The 20,786-nt window shown below is 47.9% G+C and overlaps 1 protein-coding gene across 6 annotated transcripts in view; it reads right to left on the bottom strand.

Moving 5' to 3' along the window:
* Nucleotides 1-1,405: 1,405 nt before the first annotated feature.
* Nucleotides 1,406-20,786, bottom strand: part of ATP11A (ATPase phospholipid transporting 11A) — a 146,710-nt gene continuing 127,329 nt past the window's right edge. For 3 of the 6 annotated variants that reach the window (XM_037042043.1, XM_037042049.1, XM_037042044.1), the window contains 4 exons: nucleotides 14,716-14,781; nucleotides 13,633-13,736; nucleotides 11,245-11,410; nucleotides 1,406-5,831 (listed from right to left, as the gene is read on the bottom strand). In XM_037042043.1, coding sequence (XP_036897938.1) covers nucleotides 5,574-5,831; nucleotides 11,245-11,410; nucleotides 13,633-13,736; nucleotides 14,716-14,781 — 594 coding nt within the window. In that variant the 3' untranslated portion in view covers nucleotides 1,406-5,573. Of the gene's footprint in view, nucleotides 5,832-6,928; nucleotides 7,033-9,819; nucleotides 9,907-11,244; nucleotides 11,411-13,632; nucleotides 13,737-14,715; nucleotides 14,782-20,348; nucleotides 20,651-20,786 lie in introns of those variants that run through there. The other 3 variants (XM_037042045.1, XM_037042046.1, XM_037042048.1) reach the window with 3 other exon arrangements.

The raw sequence follows: 20,786 nt of genomic DNA, 5'->3' as shown, positions 1-20,786 counted from the left end.
TGTCCAGGTTGTGGGTTTGATCCCTGGTCACGGCACATATAAGACTCAACCAATGAACACATATGCAATCAGACAACAGATTGATGTTTCTCACTCCTTCTCTCCCCTCCTCTCTCTGAAATTAGCCAATAAATTAAGGAAAAACCAAAACCAAGTCAGTTAAGGAAATAATGTATGGGTGTGATCAAGCTGGGAGAGACCCGTGAAGTAAACAGTTGTGCACACAGGTGGATGGCAGTGGCTGCTCACACCTGCCAAACCTTGTGCCGGTGTGCAGTCCCTGGGCTCATCTGAGTCACTTACTGCTTACTGCTCGGGTCACTTACGTCACCCGAGGCAGATGTGGAGCACATGCAATCAAGCTTGTGGCACTGGGACCTGGATTCACCTGTGGCACTTACTGCTGCAGCGCACTTTGCAGAGTTCGGCTGCTACTGGGATTTGACCTGGGACAGCAAAGGTCATTCATTTGGTGAGTGTTACCCAGTGCTAATGGTGTGCTTGCTTGGTGGTATTCCAGAACTGGGGAACCAAGTCCCAAATTCAGAATTGCACAAGTAGAGCCTGAGGCCTGACTCAGTCCCTCCTGAGTCAGGGGGTTCTGCCGGTCCCTGAGGAAGTGACACCAAGCTGAGCACAGCCAGCCTTCAAAGGGGCCTTGTGTGCTCAGGGGCCTTGCACCTGACTCCACATTTGTCATCCCAGCTAGTCAGAATCCCAGACCCTAGGACCTGGGATCAGGTTTTGTGAAGGGGTGGCAATGGCCAGTGGGTGGGGAGGCAGGTTGTCACCAGAGGAAAAGTATAGGACAGCGGGGGGGTGGGGGTGGGGGGAGATGGGGTAGGGGCTAAGCCACAGGCCCTCCAGAGCCAGATAGGGAATTCCTGGGTGTTTAGGAAGTGCCCAGGATCTGACTGAGTAGGCGAACAGAACTCTGTCTCATCACAAGAGTGGGTGTGACCAGCAGAGCCCTGGAAACCTATGTAGGGCCTGGGGGCCTGGACTCTGGACAGGAGGAGAGGGAAGAATCTAGAAGGGGAAGCTCAGGCATGTGGCTGAAGGCGTGGGTCTCAAGCATGACAGTCAAGGAAGCGGGGTGGGGATGAACAACAGAGTGTCAATAAACCCAACATTGCATTTTGTTCTTTGGGCCCCTCAGCCCACAGCTGGGCATCGTGGTTTCAGTGAGTGGGGGGTTGGGAGGGGCAGGCGCCAGCAGGGGCAGGAGGGGGCCGAAACCACCTGACCCCACACACTCTCAGGGAAGCTGTTTCCATAGTATGTTTTCCACTTCATCTGAAAAGGAAACACTCACACTTCGAGCGTGCTTTTCTCTGTAGCTTCAGTTGGCAGAAATTTAAGTCCAAATTCTCAGATGGTGTTTATTTATAAAGAAACTAAACCAGGCATTTTTTCTTCTTTATTGCAAGCAGATTCAAGTCTCCTGTTTAGATTATCTGCAGAGAAGTCCAATATAATTAACTCATACTTTATCGACAGAAATAAAAGTTAAAAACACCATACAAAATAAACTTTACAGAAATGTAAGATTTGGTTTAATTTACAATTCAATTTTTCAAAGCAGGTTACTGAAATATTATCAATTAAACATGACTGTTTGGAGGCTGATTTATTATTTTAAATGCACCTACTATATTCAATAATTTAAAAATAAATTCCAGTACTTGTGATGAGGACAACTATAGATTCCATTCCTGTTTAATACATTTTTAAAGATTTTCTTTTATTACATTACATATTCAATGGACATTTTAAACAGCAATGCAGACACACATAATTTTAATTCAGAGACAATATATGCATATTAAAATTCTGCATGTTTTGATATAAGGTAAAAAATAAAGCTATATAAACTGATCTTTAGATTTTTTTCTGCAAAAGTAGAATCACGCTTTAATAATACTTCCAACATATCTTCATGAAAACTTTGTTTATAGACAACATCAGAATGATTCTCTTTCTTATTTACCTATCTTCTAGCTTTAAAGAAAATGCATGTGCAAACAGAAATTTCTCCTGGTTTTAAAGTGATGGGAAATCTCCAAAAGAAATGTGGAACACAAGAAACTGCATACCAAACTGTCATATTGAGTTGTCAAATAAGTAATATTAATTTAAAGATAATGTAGTAGTGGTTGCTTTAGGTTATTATTAGTCAGTGCAAAACAGGTGAAATTAGTGGTTTTAAAGAAAAAGGCCAGAAAACTTCCTTTAGGTTGCACTGAACATTGGGTTGATGCCCAGCAAGTTAAGAATAGCTGTAACAGCATGGGTGAGACGTTTTTGTAGTTAGTAGTTACAAAACCTCACCAGGCCAAACTACAATTCTCTAAGCCTGTTATTGCAGAAGCAGGTCATCCCCAGCCTCCTTCTCTCGTCCAGGCTGCACCAGCACCAGGTGTTATCTGGTCTGCATTCACCCTATTGAGTCAAATGCATAGGGGCGGGTTGATTGGGTCCTAATAGGAACTGCCAAGAGAGGGACGCCTTTTCTCCCAGCTGCCCTGAGGCGGAGGGCCTGCCTGTGCTCCTGGACACATGTGAAGACACTGCAGCTGGGAGGGTCCAGATGCCACTTTCTGCCACTTGTCCTAAGGATGGAGCTCTGGGGAGGTGTCAGAGGTGGGAGCTAGACTTCCTGAAAAGGAGGAGCTTGTCCAGGGCACTGCTGCTTGGGTCACCCAGCAGCTCCACTACAAACCCGGGGGCTTCCCAGCAAAGCCTCCTGTGACCTGCCTGGGCACTCTGCACGAAGGCCCTAGGAACCTTGCCTTCTGGAGGCTCCTTGCAGGACCCCCTGGAAGGAGGCAGGGATGCTTGGGCCTAGGGGGTATGTATGTGTGTGTAGTTGTGTGTGTGCATGAGAACTGGCACATATGCACAAATGTGGCCATGAGTGGACCTGGAGCTGCAAGCGAGCGAATGCGCCATGGTCAGACGGACCTCTCACACACAAAGGACTTGCTGTGGCAGGGGGTGTGGGTTCGGAAGCACGTATTCTGACCAACATGGGAAATCAGGAGTTAATAATCTATTAACATATGCAGTCATGAATAAGATTTTCAAACTAAGAAAAATGCTTAAATAAGTTGACTTTACTTGCTTTAAAGTTAAAGGCAAGTAAATACTAGTTACTATAAGGTGAAAAATATCACATTAATATCTGAATATCAGAGACATATCTGAAATGTCATTTCAGCGGGGTTCTTCTCTTCCTCCCATTATTTTTTATCTCACGCCCCTTATCTATTTCAAATTATCAGGCTCAGTCCCTTCATTTCCCAGACAACTTTTCAAAAACATTTTGGAGTCTGTAAAGATTTAGTGGCTTCTATGAGGAGACCTGGATTGTCCGAGGTAAATGGCAACTATTTCAATACGGGCGGAAAGAAGATATGGAACCGTCAAGTAAGAAGCTTCTGTTTTAAGGCTGAAGGATAGAAATTAAGAACAAAACAACACACAGATGAAAATGCAATGAATTGTGAAGAATAAGCATTGCAAAATACACTCTAAATACGCCTTTCAACTGATCACTGCCGCCAGAAACACCACAAAACAAACAGGCGCAGAGAATTAAATCAAACCTGAAAATTCACATTCATCAGATACTGAGACATTCAGTGAAGACTCTCACCAGAATTTAAAGTGGCCAAAATTACATCAACTTAAAAAATAAAAGCTTTAAAAACATACTTTAAAAATTAGATATGATACATTAACAAATGAATGAGTAAGAGATATAAACGGCTATGAAAATACTTCAGTGCAAAGGCAATTTTAGGATTTCTAAAAAAATACATTACAAAGAATTTGTTAACTAAACATACAGAGAATCTGTCCCCCCTACAGGTATTACATTTATACCCACATTAGGTTCTTAAAAACGGCTGTAAAAATGCACACACCAGTTTGCGGGGGCTTGTGTGGACCGGAATGGCCAAGGGCGGCCACCACACAGAGGACACGGGGATGTCACAGGAGGACGAGACAGGGACTGGAGCGTGTGGTGAGGAGGCCCCTCGGGAGGGACGTGGTGCCCTCCTCACTCCGTCTCACTCTAAACCAAATGTTCATCACCTCATCTTTGGTATAGTGTCTACACTCACCTCAGTTTATCCCAACTACTTTATGTTCCCTGTTCTTACTGTTAATTCACCCCTATGTCAAATAAATATTTTAGGTGAAATACTATACAATCAACTTGTGAAATCTGCACTTTCAAAAATACCTAAATCAAGCATCTCTGAAACAAACTGTGTCCAGTCACCAACAGCCCCAGGTTCCACGGCACGGAATCTGGCAGCAGACCACGTGCCTGCTGTTGGCTTAGCTTCCAGTGACGCTTCTCTGCAAAGGCATCCAATTCAAGGTCTGAAGTTTGAATCTCAAACTGAAATGTTTTCTTTAAGGACCATTAAGGCTATGTCAACTAGGTTATTTCTAGAAATAGAAACACCAGTACAGAAAAGTGACAGGAACTCCGCAACAGAGCAGCCTCCCGATGGCTCACCTACCAGACAGCACGCCAAGACGAAACAGAGATGGAACAGAAGAACACGCAAAGCAGGGCCTGGTCAGAGTTGCCAGGGAGGTGACAGTCCAGGGTGGCAATATTGCTTTTTAGAACTCACAGGCCATCTCGCTGGCAGACCCATGATGGCCCAAAAGAGATCCTGGAAGGTGAACGCCGCCCCCAGAGACCGCTTCTCCGTGAAGACACTGAAAGCAGTGGACTACCACAGCCGTATCTGTCCAGGGCACCCCAGACCACCACCCTTCCCCTGACATTCACAAGACAAATGCTTCCCAACAACAGGAAACTGATAAGCTTTACTCTTGGGAGAGTGAAAACAGGTATATCAAAACTTGTGCTGGGAGAGCTTAAATGGCCAGGATTACCTATTCCTTCCTCGCGATATTCCTTTTTTATTCTCCACGGAGGCAGCTAGGGGTTGGGAAAAGAGGAGACATGGAAACATTCAAAGACACTCCCAAACATACAGGGATAAATCGCCCTAGAGAAACAAACCTGGAGTCAGACACAACCCTAAAAATCAGCGTTGAGAGGTGGAGGGCTCTGAACAAAAGCAACAAACAGCACAGTCTGCAACGAGAACGGGAAATGGACGCATGATTATTCGAGTGTTTGGTGTTGAAAGCGGAAGTATCGGAGGGCTGTGGAGAAGGCGGGGCAGAGGCCAGACCCATCGGTCCCACGGCCAGGGCGAGTCACGTCTGTGCTTGCAGGACGGTTGGTGGGTGTGACTGCCTCTGGCTTGAAGCTGGACGGCCCATCTGCAGGCAGATGTCCTCCTCAGGTGACACACACATGTGGTGGGGATGACGGAGGGTGCAGACAGAGACCCTGACCCGTCCTGTGCACGGCCCCCTTGAGCAGCCCAGCTGCACGCACGGGGCCGCCAGGCCTGCGAGAAACGAGGGCGCAGACTGCCTGCCCATGCACTCCAGCCAGGTCCCGCACCCCTTCCTCTTCCTTGGGGGCAGAGGAAAAGCACTTGCGTGCACAGCACACACTTGAGGTGCGGCTCTTAAAGGCTTGAACTGGTGATCGGTTCGCCATCAGTCTCCCCGCAGGGCCCATGGGGGCAGGGCCTCGGGCTGGGATGGCGACGGCTGTTTGAGACACTGACTGTGGGAGGGAGGACCGAGCACTCCCTGCTTTCGGGGAACATAAGTGTCACCTGTCTGGAGCAGGAGCCTGGCTGTGTGGCCGAGGGACTGGGGCTGTGCAGGGAGACGAAACGGCTGACTTCGGACAGGTGGTCCTGACTCTGTGTGCGCGTGCTCTGTGGAGGAACAGAAGAGACGGGGTCAGGACCCTCATGAGAAGCCCACTAACCACGATGGTGCAGTCGCTGCCATCACCGCCGTGGCCAGGGACTCGCACTACTGGACACGGGTCAGAGGGTGTGCGTGCCATCTGAGCTGGGCACAGAGGCAGCGTGCGAGCCTTGGCCTGGCCACGAACTCCCCTTGTCGGTCCCGTCCTGGGTCAAGACAATGTCCATAAACACGCAAGGGCCCCAGCGGCTGAGCGTGATTCCTCTACTGTACAAGTGTGGAATGACCCCTCCAAGAGCGGGGTCCGCACGGCACTGACCGGCTGTCTCGCTGCCTCCAGCCTGTGCTCACCTCTAGACACACAGACAAATGGGGCCTGTTTGGTTTCTTGTCAACAGCCCGAGGAGACGGGCGACACATTCTAGACGTCCTTACACTTAACAGGCAGGGCGGGAGTGAGGGGCGGCTGCACAGAAGTCCACTTTAAAGGAAAAACCATTCCAAGCGCGCCTGCTTCTGGACAGAGAAGGTGGGTGAGCGTGTCGGGCCTGTGGAGTGTGGCTCGGAAGGCTTTTGGACATGGCTGCGTCTCCTCTCTGTTTTTCAGGCACTGGCTCCGCTCCCTGTTCTGGCTGAGGGATGACAATGTGTCCATACCACACATCACTGCAAATCACATGATACTCCCTATTTTATTTCCAAATGAAAACGGCCTTTCCTGACAGACCTTCGGGGTGAAGTCAGTCTCACCACCAGGGACGCTGAACGCGGGGCGCACCAGGTGAGCACGCCACATCAGTGCGTGTGGAAGCACGTTCACCACCGCAGGTGTGTGTACGTGTCGGGGATGTGTGCGCATACACACGTGTGCATGTGCGCGTGTGTGCACGCCACTCAACCATACACAGTCCAGCCACTCTGAGGCGGGTCACTTACCTGGGATAGAGATATACCTGTGTGTGTAAAAATCATTTTGTTTTTTTGAAAAATGAACCTTTGTTACTGAAATGGCACAGCACAGCAAAACTTTGGAGGAAAAACAGACAGTTTGAAAGGCTCACAGCACACCCAGGAAGCCTGCCACCGTGGTGGATGCCGTTACCTATCCTTGGGCTAATGGCGCCTGGGCCCCGGCAAGACGTCCTTCAGAAGTGGCCTGTCCGTGCTTGGCGCGGCACCGACCGCTGTTTTGAGCTTCGAGCTCCTCTGCAAGGTGAGGAAAGACACTGAGACAGCTGTCCCATCGGGGACCTAGAGAGCTCTCCGGGCGGAACTCAGCCCAGCGTGCGGCTGGGGCGTGGGGACACACCCACAAGGGCATGAAAAGAGAGCATCAGTTCATGTGGAAGTCTGTGCAAGAGGTGGGCTAGTGGGGTGGGCTAGTGGGGTGGGCCCCTCCCAGGGCCTCCGCTGAGGGAAAGGGTGGTCTCTCTAACAGGGCCCTTCACGTGAAGGAGACCCAGGGGCAGAGCCACTGCTGAGAGGACTGCGGTGGGACAGCGGGGCCTCAGCGGGAAAGGCTGTACGGCCGGTTCCCAACACAGCCTCAGCCAGCGGCTGCTGAGAGCACAGGAAGTGCTTCTAGATCCCCCAAGCTCAAAGTCCTACCTGCGAGCTTTTTGAGTGTCGTTTACTGATCAGCTCTCCCCACCACAGAAGAGAAGCAGGGGTCTCTGACGGGAGGCACTGTGTGCCTGCCCAGCCCCACCTGTCTGTGCCTCTGTCTCCCCCTTTCCTCCTGACCCTCAGCCCCCCCCACCCCCCACTCAGCCCCGTATGTAGTCACACAGAAGAGGCCTGCCCGAGGCCAGAATCCTGGCAGTTCGAGGAGTCACAGTGCTGCAGGTCAGTGGGACTGGGCATCTGAACACTAAGATTTTCCAGTCAAACCATATTAGTTTCTCAGTAATAGGAAGANCACTGTGTGCCTGCCCAGCCCCACCTGTCTGTGCCTCTGTCTCCCCCTTTCCTCCTGACCCTCAGCCCCCCCCACCCCCCACTCAGCCCCGTATGTAGTCACACAGAAGAGGCCTGCCCGAGGCCAGAATCCTGGCAGTTCAAGGAGTCACGGTGCTGCAGGTCAGTGGGACTGGGCATCTGAACACTAAGATTTTCCAGTCAAACCATATTAGTTTCTCAGTAATAGGAAGAAGGGATTTTAAAACGTGAAGAATTTTAAAAGGTTATAATTGCAGAATGCCTTCTGGGGAGAAGAATGAACTAAACAAGAGGTGGAGTTGTTGCCCTTCAAATTATATATAATTCAACTATATATAAAAATATAGGTAGACAGAGATATATAAATACATATATAAGTTATATATGCATATACATATATACACACGTGTATATATATGTCACCTGGTGCCAGTGATGCTTCACTTTTTAATAGAACAGATTCAGAGAAAAAAACATCCATCTGAAGTACTCTGTATTCCACATAAGGGTTAGTCAGATGTTTATTCCTCCAAAGTTTTGCCGCAGTCTGGGTGGCCTTACAGCAACACAAGCATTCACCTTGTGTGAGCCAGGGGCGTGCTGGCTGCAGGGACTCTGTGAAGGTGTGGCTGTGGGGACACCTGTGGGCCACGTCCCCTGTGGCCTGGACACCACAGAGCACTCAGTGCCGACCTTCTCCGAGCAGCTCAAGCCTGGCTTCTGCAAAGGTTCAGAAGCAAACCAATTCTTTTAGAAATATTCTATTTATTTATTTATTTAATTTGTTCATAGAGAGAGGGGATGGGAAGGAGAAAGAGTGGGAGAGAAACATCAATGTGTGGTTGCCCCTCACGCGTCCCCTACTGGGAACTGGCCTGCAACCCAGGCATGTGCCCTGACTGGGAATCGAACCAGTGACTCTTTGCTTCACAGACCCATGCTCAATCCACTGAGCTACACCAGCCAGGGCGCAAATCAACTCTTAATAAACCACATCAACAGTTAGAGTATATATTTTTAGTCAGAGCTGGCATGGCTGAATCAATTTCATAGGCACCTCCTGTGACTTACTGAAGTGTGAAGTGTTCCTAATGATTCCATCCCAAATGTTTTCAAGTGCGTAAATAATGACATGAAGTTATGTTATTAGTTCTAACAAATTCTGATGGCACCAGGTTAGAAAACTTTTGATTACCAATAATTACTGTGGTAATCAAAAAGTACCATCCTGTTAGCTAAAAAACATCGTTTAAAATGTATAGAAGATAAGCTGTTATTTAGTGGGAAAAAAAAGCCTTTTTCTTGCTTTAGGTACTTTCCTATTAAACAAGCTACACTGGTAAAATAGTATTACAGAAAAATGTCTTTTCAAAGTATCAATAATTTTGGCTCTATATGGCTAAGAAGCAGACCACGACAGCCATTTAAAGCAAAGTAGAAGGTTTCTCTAGAACTTTGACCCAAAACATGTCTCTCCTGGCTTTGTCCACAGCCCTGACGGCTAGCCTGAGTCCTGCCATTGTGCAGTGCTCTGCAGGGCCCCGAGCACACCTCACTGTGGAGGCCTCAGTGTCCCTGTCTGCAGAGTGGGTTTACAGAGGTGAGTGAGCTAGGAGTCTTGCTACCCATCCTGTCTGGGATGCGGAGAGAAGGACGGCACTGTGCTCGCTCAGGGGCTCCTGTGACTGAGGAACCATCACACCCACACCTTCGGGGGTAGGAATTAGGAGTTTAAGGCAGCACAGCCCGGTGCTCTCAGCTGGGCCCGAGTGAAGACACAGCTGCCCCTTGCAGGTGGGACGGATACTTCAATGGACGCTGAGAGAGAAACAGCGGTTAGTAGAACAATGGTATTGATAGAAAACACAGCCCACGTGCCCTTTCCGCATCTCAAGGGACACGTTATCCACGTATTTCCCGGTGTGGTGGCGGTTAGAACAAGCACAGGAGTCATCAACACCGGGTATGCGTTCGATGGCTCTGGATACAAAAAGCCAGCCCTCTGTTGTTGTGTGACTACAATCCCAAACATGCAGAAAGACAGAAAGGCATCACCTTGTTCCATCAGAAACTCAGACTGCTGGAGGTCTGAGAAAGCATAAAGATGGTTGACTGTTCAACAGAAAGGCACTGGTTCTTAGTCTGCCAGTCCCAGAAGGTTCAGGAGGCCACGCACATCATTAGACAAGGCAGTAGTGGTTATTTAGGCAAAGCAGTCAGAAGACGGAAGGGAGCGAAGAAAGGAAAAGAGAAACAAGGAGAGACTGTGAGTCTGACTGAATGCCAACAATGTCCCGCGCACACCAGCGCTGCCCTGCGGCACTGGCTTGTAGCACATGGAGACCGGACGATGCACCGTGGACAGTCCGGCCCCTGTCCAGGGGCTCTCACTTGCTGGAGGGCACTGTGGACCTCCCATCCCTGCTACATTTCTCTTTCTTGCCACCAAAGCCCCGAACACGTCCCTGTCCTACACTGCTCATTTAAAGGTGGTGACACGAGTCAGTATGCGGTGAAACTGGACATGCGTGCTCTCACTGAGCTTCCCGAGTTTGTGGCAGCACCGACTTCACAAACATGACAGGTGCTCAGAGGAACTGGTGGCACTGGCTTCAACATTTTCCACTGCACCAGAGTTCTAAGGAAGCTCACCAGCCCGGACCCCATTCAGCTGCCAGGATTGGTGGGGGTGGGGCCAAGTCAGGGCCGCACCACTCCCACTGCAGTGCTGGGGAGGGCTACCTGCCTGCTGGCCCAAACATGGGCCAGCAACACCCTCCCACCCACCTTCACCTGCACAGCCACCTGTGCTCTAGGAGGAAGGCATGCTACCTGCAGGGACAGTCCCAGCTCTGGCTTCTGACCTCTCAGCAGGACCTTTCCTTCTCATTGTCGAGGTTCTGCACCCCCACGGGCAGATCGCAGGGGTGAGGAGATGGGGGACGTGCCCTCCCTGAGAACTCCGGGAAGGGCCAGAGTGTTTTGGGAAGCTCTGACCAACACTTTCTGGTGACCTATGCCAGTTTGGGCATTTTGCATCTCACTACCTGATATGCAAATCCAGAATTAAATCCAGAATTCAACTTGTTGGGATCAATTTGGAAGCATGGAAGTAGACCTCCTAATTATCAGAATTTCCCAATATAAATGTTAAAGTTTAGAGCCAATTTCACCATTCCTAAAAAATGCAATTTTACCTTTAAAGTAATGATTAATTAAAAAAATTTTTTAGATTCACACAAATTTCTTTTGTGTTGGCATCATCTTTTCCTTATTTAATTAACTGCTTAGGTGTAAACATTGGTCACCTTGAATTTTACCTAATGTTTAAAACAATCTATTATAAAAGTCATTAGTAATACTTGCACTGATGGTATTCTCAGCCCAAAGCTTTCATGCCACCCTTTGTCGTGGCCCTCCCCACTCTGAACCTGGGGGGCTGCAGCGCAGCCCACCCCACCCCTGGGAGCAGCTGGGTACCTGGACTCTCTCTGTGGCGCTAGGCCACAGCTGCCTGCACAAGACTTTCTTGAGAACATCGGGAAGGAGGCTGACAGTGATGAGCAGAATGATGGCTAGCCAGGCAGGGCCACTGGATAGCATCTGTATGAACACATAGTACATCCTTTGATAGCTGAGGAATGGCCTGGAATGTGGAGGGAGAGAGAGAAACATGAGGCAGGTCAGAATCGTCAGGAGGAACACTAGAATCCCACCCTGTTTTCTCTGCATCAAGAGCCCATTTGTCCGGGCAGTTTTTACTTGAGGCGCGGATAGTCACTGGGCAAGCCATTTAGCTGGCCTGCTGTGAATTAAGCAGTTAAATAACTGGACGTTGAACTTCCTCTGCAATGTTATAGATGGGCAACAGGAGGAACTCTATGAGATCATCCCAAAGGGAAAATAAGTCCCTGAAGTGCAGTTTCAGAACAACAAAAATTATTTTAAAACATTAAAATAGGTGATTTTTTTGTATTGCAAAATCACAATGGTTATAATCATGAAGATATACAACAGTTCTGATCTGCAGAGCTAGTTAACTACCTAAAGCTTATGCCATAAAAATCTTAAAATTTCTCTATAAAAATACAGAGTATAAAATGACTTCCTCATCAGGCAAATCTATAATTCGAAGAAAATATCTATATTGGGCTCCATGAGAGAAGTTGAAAAGGATGAAGCAATTGATACGATGCTGAATTTAAGTTATACGGTTTCATGATCCCTAAAGCCCAGGAGCTAGTCAGAGACGTTTTCAGGATGGAATCTTCCTCTTACACAGCCATAGCTTCAGAAGTTCACGAGAACTTCAGGGACTTTTAGCCTGGGGCAGGGTTGTTGGAAACCCAGCAAAAGCTTATCTAATTTTTCTGTACCTATTTCCAGGTCTCAAAGAACGTGTAATGCATAGCTCTGGTCACTAGAGGGCAGTAATGTAATGAGAGGTGGTGGGTATCTGGGATCACCAACAAACCTATGGGTGAGACTCATCACAGAGGCTTTCTATTTTCAGGGCCTGCCTGTGTGTTTACCAGGAACTGTGCTCCATATTGAAGATGCAAAGTGGAGAGGACATTGCTTCTGGCCACACATCCAGCCAGGCCTAGGGCCAGGCCAGCGCATCCAGTTGAAGGCATTCCCTCCAGATCACGGCCCCTGGGGCCTGCTCACTGGCCTTCTCCCAGTCCCAGCCCTGCTCAGGAAATGCTTGGTCTTACAGGGAAGGTAAAAATGTAAACAGGAGAATTACAGAAAAGTACAGTACATGTTTGACAGGAGAATGATGAAATGTGTGGGGACGAGGTTGGAACCATCTGTCTGTGATGTGGTTCAAGGGCAGCACTGAAGAGGACAATGAACCACTGGGTTTTAAGGGATGAATAAGAGCTCCACAGGCACGCTGGCTGGAAAGGACATTTCTGGTGGGAAAGCGTGGGCAAAGGTGTGCTTGTGGCAGTACCGGGATAGATGCCAAATGCAGCCCCTTACTGCCTTCTTCAGGGGTGACCAAGCCAGCACCACAGCTTGACCACTTTGTTGCGGTAATATCCAAACCGCAAGTCCTGTTCACTCTTGGCTCACATGTCCATGTTCAGTACAGTGGTCTTTTTAAAGCAGCAACTGGACTCTGCCACCCTCTCTGTTTACAATCCTCGGTGCTGTCCCACCGTCATCAGATCGGGGTCAAGGTCCTACCTGGCCCGTGGGCCCCCTGTGGCCTGCTCCTACGCCCTTCTCCAGCTGGACCCAGGCCCCTGGGCCGTCACAGTGGACTTCCCTCTGCCTGCCACGGCCCCGCCTCGGGCTTTCGCACGTGCAAGTTCCTCCCTTGGGAGCAGGGCCCCGCCTGGAGTCAGAGGGCCCAGGGGAGCCGGGCTCCCTGTCCATCTTATCGTTTGTAGGGGCAGGGAGTGTGGCTGTGAGAAGACGGAGTGAGACAAACCCTGTCGAGTATTTAACTCATCTCATTCTAGGAAGCATTTAATGAGTGTGGCCTATTGTGATAATGATGGTGATTTTCTCCCGGGTTTCGGTTTAAATAAAAACTTTATTTGCGAAGCCTTCTCTGACCCTCAGTCTTGCTATGGCATCCAGTTCGTTTCTCACTTGTCAAAAGCCCGAGTAGTTATTATCTAGCATGTGCCCCCACCCCACTGAAAATGTGGGGTCAAAGGAGCAGGGACCGCACCTGCCTCATGCCCTCCATGGTCCCCCAGGCCTTCTCACAATGCCTCGCACACACCAGGCATTCGACAAATATTTGCACACAGGAATGAGGGTGTACGGAAAATGTGTTTTGAGCCCCCAGTGAAAGATACTGCAGGACTATAAAGGTAGTGATGATTACATAATACTTCTAATCCATACCAGATAATTCCTCCCCAGAGGAGGGAAAAGACGACGTAGAACAGCAGCGACCCCCAGATAACAAAATGGTTTATCCAAGTCCAGTAGTGTGTATCTAACGCCAGCTGAAAGAAAAGATCATGAATGGTGATGTTATCTAGACACGCCAGCGTGAGCCATGGCAAGGAAACAGAGCCGGGAAATAATGAAACCAACCAAAAAACGCTTCCCTTTTAGCCAAAATGCCCACACGAAACTGCTTAGGGAAAACAAAACCTTACTCTTCCAAAGAAGATAAGGCACGTGAGCATCAGGTGTGCAATCACACCTTCCCAGTAATGCTCACGCTCATGGGGACCTGGGAGGCTTTTGGGGGAGAGGGGGTCTCAGGGCAATGGCTTAAGGCCTTGGCTATATTTTTACTAAGGAAATTACTTTGGGATTTTCTTTGTGACATTTAAAAAAATTCAGATTGATAGGTGTGGGGATTTTCATAATGCCATTTCACGTAAAATTTGACTTTGAAAATAATTTAAATCTGAATCCTTTTCTAAAGACTCATTGACAGATGGGTGGATGAGGTGACAGGGATTAAGAAGTACAAATTGGCAATTATAAAAATAGTCTAGGAGTACAAAGTACAACATAGAGAATATAGACAATAATACTGTGATAACTATGTATGGTGTCAGACGGGTACTAGACCTATTGAGGCAATCACCTCATAAAGTATATATTGATATGTGTACATATTGATAAATCACTATGATGAACACCTGAAACTAGCATACTAGCGTATGTCAACTGAAATTACAAAATAATAAAAAAATGAGTTAAAAAAGAAAAGGCTAAATGCCTTTACCTGTTTTCTGTGTATTCCAGAAATGTGCATACTGGATCCTGGGGTGGGTGACCCCAGTCTGCGCCTGACTCATTTGAAAGGTGGTAAGAAGACCCCCCACCGGGCCCTGGGGCTGTCTGAGCGGCATGCAAGTGTGGGTTTGTGATTTGCAACAGACTGGTAATTCACCGACTGGGAGACTGACACACGCAGGGGCCTCCTAACTGGGCCAGGAGAAGAAACATCCACGTGAGACAGTTTACCTTTAGTGTAACTGTAAACACCATCACAGTGAACACCAGTGTCCCGAAGGTCCAGTTTCCAAATATCTGTGGGGGCAAACAGTCCAATCAGTCCCTTGGGAATAAGTATTTTCCTCTTTTCACATTCAAACGAGAGCGCCTAGAGAATACATCTCATTGTTCCTGTGTGCCAACACCTCACACCCCGAAGATGCAGGGACTTTGTCCTGTTTCTACAAAGTAAGAGGAAATGGCAGTAAACACCCTGGGCCGCTCGAGACCCCCAGCTTCCCAGCACCACCCCTACACTGACAGTCCTGTCACCCCTGACATCGGCCCCTCGGTGCTGCCGACAAACATCAGCCCTGACATCACAGACTGGGAGCAAGAAAAATACTGAGGAGCTGGCATCACTATTGGCAGGGCGCTAGCTGTTTTTTCTGGTTCGTGTTTCAAGTGGAAGCCACATTTACCCGTTACCTAGTTCTATGCCTTCTGCGCGTTCGAGAATAAACCCCATGGAGTTTCTGTCTACTCTCTTTTGGACTCAAGCCAAACCCCCGCCTGCTTTGCGAGAAAAACAAGTGCTAGAATGTTTGCTAGCAAGCAATGAGAGAAAATCGCCCAATCATGTAGGGGGGACACATGGAGGCGACTTTCCTCAGGAAAATCACAGGGAAGGGAGAAAGGCAGGCAGGCAGGCAAGATGGTGGCGCAGGAAGGTCCCCAGCGGCCAGTCTGATGGCCAGAACCATAGACACGTCAACAGCCCCTCGGAAAAGGCCACCGAGAGGAGAGAACACAGAGCAGGGCTTCGGTGCTCCCGAGGGCTTGGCAGGATGCAGGGAAACGGGAATGTGGCGGAAACACGTAAGAGTCGCATCGTGAGAACAACACATTTCTTAACTACAGACAAAGACACAAGCAAAATAAAACACTGTTACTTGAGACTCTTTCTGTTAGAGGGAAAAGATTCAGTCTACAGGAACTCGTACGCTATGAGAGTAAGTTTCTTCAAGATTTCCACACAAGGAATCTGGCATGCCAGATACTTTGAACCCATGCCTCTCAGAAAACACTCCTTGTACTTCTTTTAAGAAAATAAAGCTGTATTTCACAAAGAATTTAAAAACTGGAATACAAACGGCTTTCTTCTGTGGTTAATTTTCAACCACAGAAATATGCCTACACATAACTCAATGCAGGTGAATGTGTAGGCTACCCGTTGTGGGATGTATCTCGTGAGTAAGAACCACTGGTAGAGTTCTCCTCACTAGGAGAAAACCTAACTAAAGTATTTGTACTTCACAGTGGTAAACAGACTTCTTAAGGGCCAACCTCACCCCGCCCCGCAAATCAACATCTCTTTACAATTCATTCCTCACTTCCTCGCTGTGACTGAAACTGGTTGTCACCCCTCAGACCCACCTACGCCAAGAGCGCTCACTGAGGAGTGGGCGCAGGGCAATTCTGTACCCAGGGGACATCGGCAATGTCTGGAGACATTTTCCGTTGTCGCAGTGGTGGGAGGGGCGCTATTGGCATCTAGCCAGAGGTTAGGCAGAGGCCAGGCATCTTTTAACTGCAATGGGCAGCGCACAGCCCAGGGACTGTCTGGCTTTGAATGGCAATAGTGGTCAGGCTGGAAAACCCTCAAAAAAGTGTTCTCCCTTCAATGCTTAGCTTTTTTAAATCCTCACCCAAGGATACGCTTATTGATTTCAGAGAGAGGGAGACAAACATCAGTGTGACAGAAAAACATTGATTGGCTACCTCTCGTAAGTGCCCTAACCAGGGCCTGAACCCTAATCTAGGCATGTGCCCTGACCCAGAATCGAACCTGTGACCTTTCAGTCTGTCGGATGACATTCCAATCAATTGAGCCACACAGGCCAGGGCAATGCTTAACTTTTAAGGGAGGAAAATTTGACAACTCTGAATGGGGCTGCAGTTTGGCAGAGACCCACGAAAACGCTCGGCCAGATGGATGCTGGAGAACAGAATGGCTCCGTGTTGTTTTCACCGGAAGCCGAGGTTAGCCAAAAGTGAAGGGTGAGCCAGAGGCAGCTCTGAATCCCACATGGGCGTCCTGGTGGGACTGGCAGTCAGACCACCACCCTGCCCTGCGCTCCACTTCCTTATACCCCAGGCCTACTCGTTTGCCACCCCTGCTTGGCAGGAAACCTGAGACTCTTCTTAAAAAGCAAATTATAGAATTGGAGTTGCACAGAAGAGAGTGATAGGACATTACCAAGGGCACCACAAGTCAGGGACAAACTCAGTCATTCAAGTGACTTCTCTCTCCCTCTCCTTGAGGGTAGGCGTGCTTCTCTAGAGCATTGCTGGGCTTTCTCAGATTTGGTAGGTTATGGTAAACCTGGGATCGCAAGTTAGGCATCCTAATGCCTAGTCTAGTAAAATACATGGGCCCTGCCCATGGCTCAGTTGGTGGGGCATCATGCCACAAAGAGAAAGGTCGCCAGTTCGATTCCTGGTCAGGGCACATGCCTGGGTTGCAGGTTTGGTCCCTGGTCCGCACATACAAGAGGCAATCGATCAATGTTTCCCTCTCACATTGATGTTTCTCTCCCTCTTTCTTCCTTTCTCTCTAAAAATAAATAAAACTTTAACACACACACACACACACACCCCCACCCACCTCGGCCTCAGGTGTAATTTTACAGGTGAATAGCAACAAAGCACAACTCTCTTGAACCCAGAGCTGAGAATTTTGGTTAGAGCCCTGGGCAATGTTGGAATCTGCTCCACCCTCGCCTGTGCCCTTCAGCTATTTCTGGCTCACTGGCATAGAGAGTCATGGTGACATCTCTGTAAGTTCCTCTTCATTTCCTTTTTTGTTTTAAGGGAGCCCTCAGGCTCATTGCTAACAGTTAATTCATGATTAAAACTGCCATCATCTCTACAGATTTTAGAGGCGGGACATGGGGTGGTTAGTTGGGATACATTCTCCTTTCTCAAAGAGTTGTCCTGAAGGATGATGTTTTTCTTAAGCAACATAAGTTCCCGCCCCTCCCCCACGAAGCTCTGAGCCTGATTTCTTCGCTGTTACCCCCACTGAGCCTTTCGCTGGCTTTACCGGCTCATTCAGATGATGACGAGAACTCAGTAGATGTGGCGCAGCCACTCCACCGGATCCGAACCAAGTCCCTTCACACACAGTCTCTCTCTTCCGAGGTTTGTATTTTGCAGAAAACTTTCCTGCTTTTTAAAGCCCTAAGATCCAGACCAATTTAATTTTTACGTGTAAAAATATTCCACAACGGACATGATTTGAGTTTCTTTCAAGATCACAGTCATAAGAAACACCTACTACATTCCCTTCGCACACAGATTCCGTACTTCTACCAAGTCTGCTGGCATAATCTGCCCTTGCCATACCGGCTGGCAGTGGCTCAAATTTCAGCAATGCTGATGCCAGCCGGCTCACACTGTACCGTGCTCCAAACTCTCCAGTTTTCATCTAGGAATACCCTGCTGTCGTCTTACTATTCTCACTTGAGAAATAACTGGCTCCTGATGTCTGTGTGGAAAATGCCCCAAGTGAATTTCTCTTTTTCAAGAGTTACCTACGATTCTAGTGTTCCCTCAACACTATGCGTGCTCCATAAACATTCCTAGCGAATGACTTAGGTCTTAAAAGAAAGTGGTCCTCAGTAGAACATCCAAATTACACCACCAAGAAGATGCATTCTTGTCCAGCAGGGAGCGCCACCAGAAAGGGACGAGCACTGTAGTCTCCACATTGCCCTGCGAACTTAGAACCAAGGGCATCATCACTGGTCACCCAAGACCACCATATTTACTTGCACTTTGCAGGTTTACTTGAATTACCACAGAACTAGCCTATGATACCACTTTTAGTTTTGCAAGTGATCTCATACTCTCACCCCCAAGCAAACAAGAGTTTAAGCGTCAACAGTCCAGGATAAGGATATAACAGCAGACATCCGGCCCTGGACTTGCCCTTGACCTGGAGTGGCCCTGGGTTAGCTCAGCCTCCTGGAGTCCTGCGCTCCCGGTGACAGGGGGTAAAAGCGTCCACATTAGGCCCTCGACACACTTGTCACTCATAATGAGGGGTACTGTATACTATTCATCTTGCCCTTACAACTCTTAAGTCTTTAGATTATTTAACTTCTATAGAGCATTAGTGAGCTGAAGCAAACTCCACATCTCAAACGTGTAACTACAGACAAACACCTCGAAATAAACACCATGTGCTGCTAGATAATACTGTCAGGTAGGACAGATAGTAACCCAGGCAGGGAGGAGGAGGGAGACATGTCTCACCCACGGACTCCGCCGTCCTGAGTTTGGTCCGATAACATTGCCAGGTGTTCCCACATCACCAGAAACACTATGCTAACACAGAAGGAGGGAAGCCCTGGAAATTCTATGTATAATTTCCACTATTTGGGAAAGAAGGGCTTGAAACGGTGTATTCCCCCCAAGGCCTGGAACTGGGAGGGGGACTCAGGGGGCTCAGGGCACCCTTAAGGAATCAGGAAATAGGAGATGTATAAGGATTTTATAGAAATCCTTGGACCATACGAAGGGCCTTGAAACACCACTGCACTCACAGACCCACAGCAGTCTAAGAAGTGGCTGGACAGAAGTTTGGCTGGAGAACTGCAGGAATCTGAGCAGGAGAGGGAGATGCCAGGAAGGTCTCTTTATGGTCTGTAGCCCAAAGCCACACCACACTGGTCGGTCAGCACTCCCATTTCTGGGTGCATGAGCCAAGCATGCCTTTTTTGGGGTATCCTTTTCCCCACTTAAGCCTTTTAGTAGTAATTCTTGAGACATGCCTATCATTTTACCATGTAACACTGAAATTGAAACAATTAAGAAGCAGCATAGAAAAAAATAGTACAAAGTTTGTACCAAACATCTTGGGCTTGAGTTCTAATTGTCTGACTTTAATTGATGTGAACTTTAATCTCTTTGAACTTTAGTTTCCTCAACCATGACTACGTCCAAGGGCGAATGAAGTTGAGAGAGGGTAAGACTTGTGAAAATAAACTACAAATAAAGTGTCAGATGAATGGCACCTATTTTAGCTACTATGATCCTGGAATTTCAGTCCTTAGGACACAAAATCTTAGTTCTTTTTAAGATACATGCAAGGTGCTCACTGAAAGCCTAACCATAAACACATTTTATAAAAGAAACATAAGAACAACAAGACAGATCTTTTTTTAAAAAATATTTTACTTATTTATTTTTAGAAAGAGGGGAAGGGAAGAAGAAAGAGAGGGAGAGAAACATCAATGCATGAGAGATGTTGCCTCTCGCATGTCCCCAACTGGGGCTCTGGTCTGAAACCCAGGCATGCGCCCTGACCGGGGCTCAAACTGGTGACGTTTTGGTGGATAGGCCCGCACTCAGTCCACTGAGCCACACCAGCCAGAGCAAGACAGCTCTCTTCAATGACGTTTATGACGTGTTCGCATCCGGAAATTATTCAACTAAAATAAACTAAGACAAAAAATAAACTCTAGAAAAATGTAAAGTTTGTAGAAGAGTGAAATAAAACTTTAAAAAATTCCCACGATCCATTGAGTGAAAATTGTTTTTCATTATAATGAAAGATAATAGCACCTTTTAGTAATGAGGAATAAGAAACAACTATATAAATGGGTACACAAGTTCTATGGGACCTGTTGCAAGACCTTTCAATCCAACAGTTTTAAGAGATAAATGATACAGGAAGACAAAATGGGAGGAAGGGGGTGTTCTGTCACATGGGAAATGAAGTGAACCTCTGTTCTTAAGTTACCCTTCGTTCACGCCAACAGCAGGGTTTATTTTTACGGCAGGTATACATTCAGGCAGGGAATGATGCTGAAGTGTATTCCGTGTCTCTCCCAGGGAGCATGGGTTTCCCACTTTCAAAACAGTATCTCAGCAGGCCTTGCAAGCCTCTGTGTGTTGCCTCTCATTGAAGGGAAAGGGAGGTTCAAACAGGTCAGGTTAAGAAACATCACTGACTCAGTGACGATCCTGACACAGAAATTCAGAGATAAACACCGAGTGCAAACGGTCAGATGCCTTCTCCAACACACGATGCA

This window comes from Sturnira hondurensis, unplaced genomic scaffold (assembly GCF_014824575.4).
Source record: "Sturnira hondurensis isolate 20B ecotype Veracruz unplaced genomic scaffold, ASM1482457v3 Scaffold0003681, whole genome shotgun sequence".
Classification (NCBI taxonomy): Eukaryota; Metazoa; Chordata; class Mammalia; order Chiroptera; family Phyllostomidae; genus Sturnira; species Sturnira hondurensis.
The sequence above is the reverse complement of the archived record's forward strand: the minus strand, read 5'-3'. Positions and strand labels throughout refer to the sequence as shown.